Source organism: Otolemur garnettii, unplaced genomic scaffold (assembly GCF_000181295.1).
Source record: "Otolemur garnettii isolate 467f Iridium unplaced genomic scaffold, OtoGar3 scaffold00022, whole genome shotgun sequence".
In the NCBI taxonomy this organism is placed as follows: Eukaryota; Metazoa; Chordata; class Mammalia; order Primates; family Galagidae; genus Otolemur; species Otolemur garnettii.
Genome location: NW_003852417.1, coordinates 15,095,745 through 15,103,724, shown reverse-complemented (window position 1 = coordinate 15,103,724; position 7,980 = coordinate 15,095,745). Strand labels below are relative to the sequence as shown.

The 7,980-nt window shown below is 52.1% G+C and overlaps 1 protein-coding gene across 1 annotated transcript in view; it reads right to left on the bottom strand.

Annotated features, from left to right (window-relative positions):
* Window positions 1-7,381, bottom strand: part of MFSD2B (major facilitator superfamily domain containing 2B) — a 14,518-nt gene extending 7,137 nt beyond the window's left edge. The window contains exons 1-6 of the mRNA XM_023511885.1: window positions 7,301-7,381; window positions 4,467-4,592; window positions 1,277-1,401; window positions 579-702; window positions 233-311; window positions 1-110 (exon numbers count right to left, since the gene is read on the bottom strand). The exon at window positions 1-110 is cut by the window's left edge and continues 20 nt beyond it. Of these exons, the coding sequence (XP_023367653.1) occupies window positions 1-110; window positions 233-311; window positions 579-702; window positions 1,277-1,401; window positions 4,467-4,592; window positions 7,301-7,381 (645 nt within the window). The remainder of the gene's footprint in view (window positions 111-232; window positions 312-578; window positions 703-1,276; window positions 1,402-4,466; window positions 4,593-7,300) is intronic.
* Between the last annotated feature and the right edge of the window lie 599 nt (window positions 7,382-7,980).

The window sequence follows — 7,980 nt, the reverse complement described above, 5'->3', positions numbered from 1 at the left end:
AGGCCCGGGAAGCTCAACATCCTCGCACCTATGCGGCATATGGGCACCTGACACGATGAGCCCATGGACGGTGGCTCCCATCAGCGTTCCAGCCATCTCCAGGGTCATCCCTGGACACAGGGCGTGGTAAGGTGACTGGGCCGGCCAAAAGCGCATGCAGGGGTGGGGGATGGGGTGGGGGGATGTCCCAGGGTCTGCGCCCTCCTCACTGGCCACCACTGCTCATACTCACGGTAGGCCGTGGCTGAGTCCCGCTCCCTAGGGCTGGGCGTCAGGAACATGGTGAGTGCCGTGTAGGGCACCTGGAAGAACTGGAGCCCAGAGCAGAGCTTAGATAGCCCCCCGCTTTGCCAGGCTAAGACCAGCACCTGCCCTGTGCCATCTTGGCGCTTGCAGGTGGGAATGATACATCCCAACTCTTCCTCTAGAGCAGAATTGGGGCTCAAAGGCAGGAGGGGCATCCAGGGCAGAGCAGGGCCAGAAAAGCTAATGGTAGATTTCCAGGTACAGTGGGGAAGGGGAGGGCAGTGAGTCCCCCCAAACGCTTCAGTGTGGTCCAGGCCCAGGCTCTTGCTTACCGTGGCCAGGGCCTGGAACAGGCAGTAGAAGGCTATGTACCAGAGGCCCCGCAGGCTGGTGAAGGGGGGCAGGAACCACAGGAAGAAGTAGGCCACAGCAACGAAGGGAGTGCAGCCCAGGACCCTGCAGGAGCACAGCTGAGGTGGAGTGGTCCCCAGCACCAAGGCAGGTAGCCACAAAGGGCCCACCTGGCCTGGAACGAACTCACCCCTTTTCTGCCCCTGGAGAAGCTCTGAGTTGGGATCTTGGGTGGGAGCCATGCAGAGGGGGAGAAGTGGCCAATGGGATGTGGAGGTGGTAGGGAGTGGAGGCCATTCACTGCTGGAGCCCTGGGGGGCACTGGAGTGCTCAGGGTGCTGTCCCAGTATTAGGCATACTGGAGCACAGGAAAGTTGTCCTTCTTCTGTGAGATCTTCCATGGCTTCCAGCCCAGACTGACTACACTTAGAGCCACAGACTAGGCCTGGGAGTCTTGGAGGCTTTGTCTAGCCCTGTGCCATCCAGTGAGGCAGAATCTCCCAAAATGTTTCTCAACTACTGACTCTCAGTGTGACCCAGTCCCGCCCCTACTGTGCTTATTAACACTGTCCAGTCTTCTAGCTGTCCAGAGGATTTTCACTGAGAAACAGGGCTGTGACAAACACAGTGCATTCAGGGCCAGGGGTGGGTGCTTGGATCCTAAGGAGGGTCTGCTCACCAGGGCATGAGTCGTCCTGACATGGACCTCCTGCTTCTGTTGATGAAGAACCCAGCCACTGGGTCAGCAGCTGCCCCAGACACTTTCCCCCCAAACAGGACAAATGATACCTGGGCAGCAGGGATCTGAAACGGACAGAAGAGGGAGTAGACAGCTAAGGCTCAGCAGAATAAGGGGGTACCGAGGACCATCCTCCAGGAGGGAGGGAGGGGCTAGAGCCCGTAATGTATTAAGGGCTCCTGGGTTTCCACCATCAGGACAGGATCAGAATGGTGAGGGGTGAGTGTGCATTAATGGAGAAAGGGGCTGGAGAGAGAGCTGACAGCTTCATTATTACACAGGTCAGCCACTTCTAGAGAGGACTCAGGGGCTGTCATCTCGGGGTATCTCAGGGTAAGGAAGGTGCAGCTGGCTGAGAGAGGTAGACATTTGTTTCACCGTGAAAATGTCTTATTGGCTCAGCACCTGTAGCTCAAGCAGCTAAGGTGCCAGCCACATACACCAGAACTAGGGAGTTCGAATCCAGCCTGGGCCTGCCAAACAACAATGACAACTACAACCAAAAAATAGCCAGGCATTGTGGCAGGTGCTTATAGTCCCAGCTACTAGGGGGGCTGAGGCAAGAGAATCTTTTCAGCCCAGCAGTTAGAGGTTGCTGTAAGCTGTGATGTCACTCTACCCAGGGTGACAGCTTGAGTCTCTGTCTCAAAAAAAAAAATGTTTTATTGGTTTTTATGACTACATGAATAATAATACTCATGAGAAAAGCATTCAAACAATAGCCACATACACTGTGGCTGGCGGGTTCAAGCCCAGCTGGGCCTGCTAAACAACAATGACAACTGCAACCAAAAAAATAGCCAGGTGCTGTGGCTGGTGCCTGTAATCCCAGCTACTTGGGAGGCTGAGGCAAGAGAATCACTTAAGCCCAAGAATTTGAGGTTTCTGTGAGCTATGACGCCAAAGCGCTCTACTGAGGGCAACAAAGTGAGACTATCTCAAGAAAAAAAAAATCAGCTGAAATCCCACCATGCTGAGACAACTGTCAGAAGAATTTTGATGATCCCCCTCTCATGAATTTCCTCCTTTCATGAATTTGTTTGAAATGTATAATTTTTGTTGTTGTTAAGAGTCTCACTCTGTCGCCTAGGGTATAGTGCCATGGCATTACCCTAGCTCAGAGGTCCTCAAACTTTTTAAATAGGGGGCCAGTTCAATGTCCCTCAGACCATTGGAGGGCCGGACTGTGGGCCTCGGGACGAGTTGGCTGCTAAGCAGGACAGGCAGCAGTGGCAAAAACACCTGGCAGGCTGGATAAATGTCCTAGGCGGGCTGCATGTGGCCCGCGGGCCATAGTTTGAGGACACCTGCCTTAGCAATCCTTCTGCCTCAGCCTCTTGACTAGCTGGGACCACAAGTACCTGACACAATGCCCCACTAATTTTCCTATGTTTAGTAGAGACAGGGTCTTGGTTTTTTAAAAATTTTTTTTATTTTTTCTAATTTTATTAGAGACAGGGGGAGTCTCATTTTTGCTCAGGCTGGTCTTGAACCCATGAGCCGAAGCAATTCACCCACCTTGGCCTCCCAGAGTGCTAGGATTATAGGCCTGAGCCACCACACCCACCTTAATCATTTTTTTAAAAAATTGAGACAGAGTCTCACTTTGTCCCCCTCTGTAGAATGCTTTGACATCGTAGCTCACAGCAACCTCAAACTCTTGGGCTCAAGCGATTCCCTTGCCTCAGTCTCCCTAGTAGCTAGGATTACAGGCACCCACCACAATGCCCAGCTATTTTTTTTGTTGTTCAGCAGGCCCAGGCTGGGTTCAAAACCACCAGCCCTGGAGCATGTGGCTGGTGCCCTAACCACTGAACAACATGCGCTCTGGGGTCTTACTCGTGCTCAGTACTACCATGCTTTGCTGAAATTTATAATTTTCTAAACGGGCTCGGCGCCTGTGGCTCAAGTGGCTAAGGCGCCAGCCACATACACCTAAGGTGGCGGGTTCAAATCCAGCCCAGGCCCACCAAAACAACGATGGCTACAACCAAAAAATAGCCAGGTGTTGTGGCAGGCGCCTGTGGTCCCAGCTACTTGGGAGGCTGAGGCAGGAGACTCGCTTGAGCCCAGGAGTTGGAGGTTGCTGTGAGCGTGATGCCATGGCACTCTACCCAGGGGGATAGCTTGAGGCTCCGTCTCAAAAAAAAAAAAAAATAATTTTCTAAATGGCTCATTAAGAAAATTTTGAGATACACAAAAATCAAGAAACGTTAAGCTCTGTGGGGACAGAAACAAAGTAAGCCCTCCCAGTAACGCTAATAAGTAGAGCAAGTTGAAACTAGCATGGGTGAATGAGAAAGGACTCTGTCGACCTTGTAAGTTAAGTAATAGACTATAACAGTCTGTCTCAGAACTTTTGTAGTGACTCACTGGGCTTATCAGAGAAAAATCATTTTTAAAAAAACCCATAAAGCTGGGCGCAGTAGCTCATGCTTGTAATCCTAGTACTCTGGGAAGCCGAAGTGGGTGGATTGCTTGATCATAGGAGTTCTGGACCAGCCTGAGCAAGAACCAACCCTGTTTCTACTAAGACTAGAAAAATTATCTGAGCGACGCCTGTGGCTCAGTGAGTAGGGCACCGCCTCCATATACCAAGGGTGGCAGGTTTGAACCCAGCCCCTGCCAAATTGCAACCAAAAAGTAGCCGAGTGTTGTGGCAGGAACCTGTCGTCCCAGCTACTTGGGAGGCTGAGGCAAGAGAATTGGTTAAGCCCTAGAGTTTGAGGTTGCTATGAGCTGTGATGCCATGGCACTCTACCGAGGGTGACATAGTGAGACTCTGTCTCAAAAACCAAACAAACAAAGAACACCCCAAACCCCCAAAGAATGGTACAGATAATTCTTTTGGATGGGCCAGTATCCAGGTGGGCTAGCTTACTTACCCAATTGCTTCTATACTGTTGGGTTTTCACATTTCTCATTTTCCCTCTACAGACAGGCTGTGATAGACATCCTTGCAGAGACTGCCCTCAACAGCATTTGGCTTTCTGTTAGGCTTGGGTCAGAAGTGCTGTATACTCAGGTTAGGGGGAGTGGAAACATGGGGGTTGGGGGGTTGGGGCGGGGTGGGGGTAGTAGGCCCAAGGAAGATGCCAGAAGGAGACCTTGGGTGGCCACCCATACTCACCTGTGCCACATCAAGAAGGAAGAGCTGCAGGTAAAAGGCTATGGCACTGGAGGCCACCTGGTTGGGGACCCCACCAATACCATAGCACACCTTCGTACAGAATGAGAGGCGATCAGCTGTGCTGTCCTGGAGGAGACAGAGGTACTAAGCCCCTCTCCCACAGATACAAAATAGCTCCCCTCACCAAGGCTTCCATAAGCATCTGGAGGTCCCTGTAATATCCTGGAGAGTTTTATGTAGTACAGCAACCCCTCAGTCCCATTTTGCCCCCAAATCATCCTAAGGGGAAGTGAGACAGAAAAAACCAGATCTTAAACCATGACCTCTAAACCTTTCCAGGGGGAAGTTCTTCCTTAACACTTCCCCCATGCTTCCTGCTGCAGGCTACTTTAACCTACCAAGTCAGCGGTCTCCAGCTTTGCCATCTATTCCCTGTGTGACCTTTCTTTCTCTGAGCCTTGTTTTAAATGTTAAATGTTCAGGACCCCTGCAAGCCAGCTGTGAAACCACTGACAGCCTTCAATCAATTACAATATTTATACCACAGAAACTGCATAATGACAAATCAAAACCTCCTCTCTCCCAATTGTTTACCAGCCTACCACTGAAACAAGGAATGTTTATGAGACCTGAATATATATATGTATGATAGTATATACATACTGTGTGTATTTATTTATGTATATCTTGCAAGCCTGAACCATCCTGCAAACTCCGGAGTATGAACTCCAGACTCAAATATTCAACTGCCTATTCACAGCCCCACATAGGACTGTGATGTCCCAATAGGATGGTCAAAACACAGCTCCTGATTTCCATCCCTTTATCTAAGCAGCTCTTAGCTCTGTTGTTCCTACTGCATCAATAATACCACTGTCTCCTCTGCAGCTCAGGCCGCAGACCTCGGAGTCGTCCTTGCTTCCTCTTCCCAATTCCCTCATCTCCTAAGTACCTCCTAAAAGCAGCCAGCAGCCAGTGATCTTATAATATAAATCAGATCGTCTTCTCTTCTCTCTGCCTAAAACCTTCCAACAGCTTCCATTACAGTTTGAATAAAACTCCAAGTCCTCACCATTGCCTAAGGAGCCCAACCAATCAGCTCTGACTCCCTTACCTATCTGACCTCAAATAGCTCTCCTTCAGCCATGGTGGCCTCCTTCCTAATGGCAGGTCTGTTGCTGGGGGCCTACTGCACTTCCCCTTCCTTCTGCCTCTTGTATCTGTTCAAAGAGCTGACTCTTTGTCATTCAGGTCTGAGCTTAACTATATGTCACCTGGACCAGCCAAGTTTCTCTCCAATTGTATTTACAGCCTCTTATACTCCCATTTATTTCCTGCCTCTCCCCAAGGGAATGTAAACTCTCTGAGACCAAGAACCATGACTTATTTGCTGAGGTGTCTCTGGTATGTGGAACAATGCTTGGTATACAGTAGGTGCTCAATATATATTCACTGAAACAATAAATGGCCATGAAAGCACTATGTAAAGTGCTGTTTCTTCAGAAGATGATGAGGAGTCCTTTTTCCTCTTCCTTTGCTTGAGGATGGGTGGGGGAGGAGAGAGGACCCGGCTCCCCCATTCTGGTATCTAGCAGGACACCGCAGCAGGCTCTTTTGTGGGAAGGCCTCCCCAGATAAGGGTTTATCACATCCTTGGCACACTCTTCCTACTCGCGGAGAAAACCACACACGTGGCTGGACATGCTCTCCTTCTCTGGTATTTCTGTGAACATCATTTCAACTTCCAGAAAACTTTAGAAACGGGCAGAATCCACATGTCAGCCTTCCCCTCCCCCACAACAGATTCCTGTTCTCCCCTCAATGGGCCTAGCAAGTTTTTAGGACATAGGAGACACTCAAAGCAAGTTCCAGCTGAAACTAGGGATAGCTAGTCTTGGAGTCTTGAGGATGGCAGTTTACCTACTTATATCCTAAGCCTTTCACAGTTTATAGTTAGACAAATTTGGATTCAAATTCTGGGATCTGCCATTTCTAGCTGTGTGACCTAGAGAAGGTACTTATCTTGCTGAGCTTCGGTTTCCTACCCTGTAAAGTGGAAAAACGTACCTCACAGGCATGTGCGAATAAGCGCTGGAACTGCACGGGCAATGTTAGTTTTCCCTTCTGCTTTGTTAGTCTCACCCTGAACTTGTAAACTTCCTGGGAACGGAGTCCCCAGAAAGCCTCCTTATCTCACTTTCTTTCTGGGGAAACCCAATCCTTTGCCGTGAGGTGCCTGACAGAGGAGAGCACTGAGCCAGACGGGGGTTGAGGTGGTCAAGCAAGGCCACAGAATGCCCCAACCATGCGGCGGGCAGCGGATGTCGCTTCAGCTGGCACAGAAGGCCGGAGGTTGCTCACTCCCCTCCAGCACAGCCACCCCTGCTGCCTGCGACCAGCCCCATCACGACGGCACACAGAAGCACTGAGGATGCCACCAAGTTCCCACCAGCCAGAAAGGCCATCCCTGGGGGCAGTCCCTGCGAGGAGGTCCTGGTGCCCGGTGGGGGCGGGGGGTGAAGCCCCACCCGCCTGGGGCACAGGGATCCCCGGGAGGACCTGCAGGGTCGAGACAGGAGACACCGTCTGGAAATCTAGGGAACAGAGAAGGGCGCTGGTCCAGACTCTTACAAGAATCCAGAGAGTTACCTCGCCTATCTAGGACCAGTTTGCATCCTGTTCTCTTTGGACTGCCCCAGTATCCTCACTCAGCCTCTTTACTGTCAACTACCAGCCCCCGCTCCCCAGGGGCGGTCAGTTGTGCAGGGCTGCGACGCGCCCCCGGGGCCCCTGGAGACTCGGCGTCCGCTCCCACCCGCTCGCCTCGCTCTCACCGAGCCGGGCTCCGAGGCCAGCGCTTCTGGCTGGGGCGGCGGCGCGTCCGAGGGCAGGGCGGGCTCAGAGGGCACAGCCATCGCGCGCGGCTGCTCCGACTGCGGCGTGGCCTCGCTGTCATCGCCCCGCGTTATCGCCCGGTGGAGGGGCGGCTCCGAGCCCAGTGGGCGGGCAACACGGGGGAACCCGGGAACTGCCAAGTGCAGGGAGGAAACATGCCAAGGGCCAAACTTCGCGGGGCGGGGAACGGAGAAGAAGAGACCCCCAACCCGCCAGGACTTTGGCCTGGCGGTTGGTCCCCGAGGGAGCGAGCGCCCAGCAGATGGGCGGTTGGCGCTAATCCCTTCTGTTAAATCGCTAGGAGTAAAAGTTGGCGAAAAGTTACAAGATGAAGCAACAGAAACAACTTGTTCGACCGGGCGAGGTGGCTCACGTTTGTAATCCCAGCCCTCCGAGAGGCCGAGGTGGGTGGATTGCCTGAGCTCAGGAGTTCGAGACCAGGCTGAGCAAGAGTGAGTCCCCTGTCTTTACCAAAAATAGAAAATCTAGGTCAGGGTTGTGGCAGGCATCTGTAGTCCCAGCCATCTGGGAGGCTGCGGCCAGACGATCGCTTGAGCCTAAGAGTTTGAGGTTGCTGTGAGCTATGAGACCAGGGTACTTTACCCAGGGCAACAGAGTG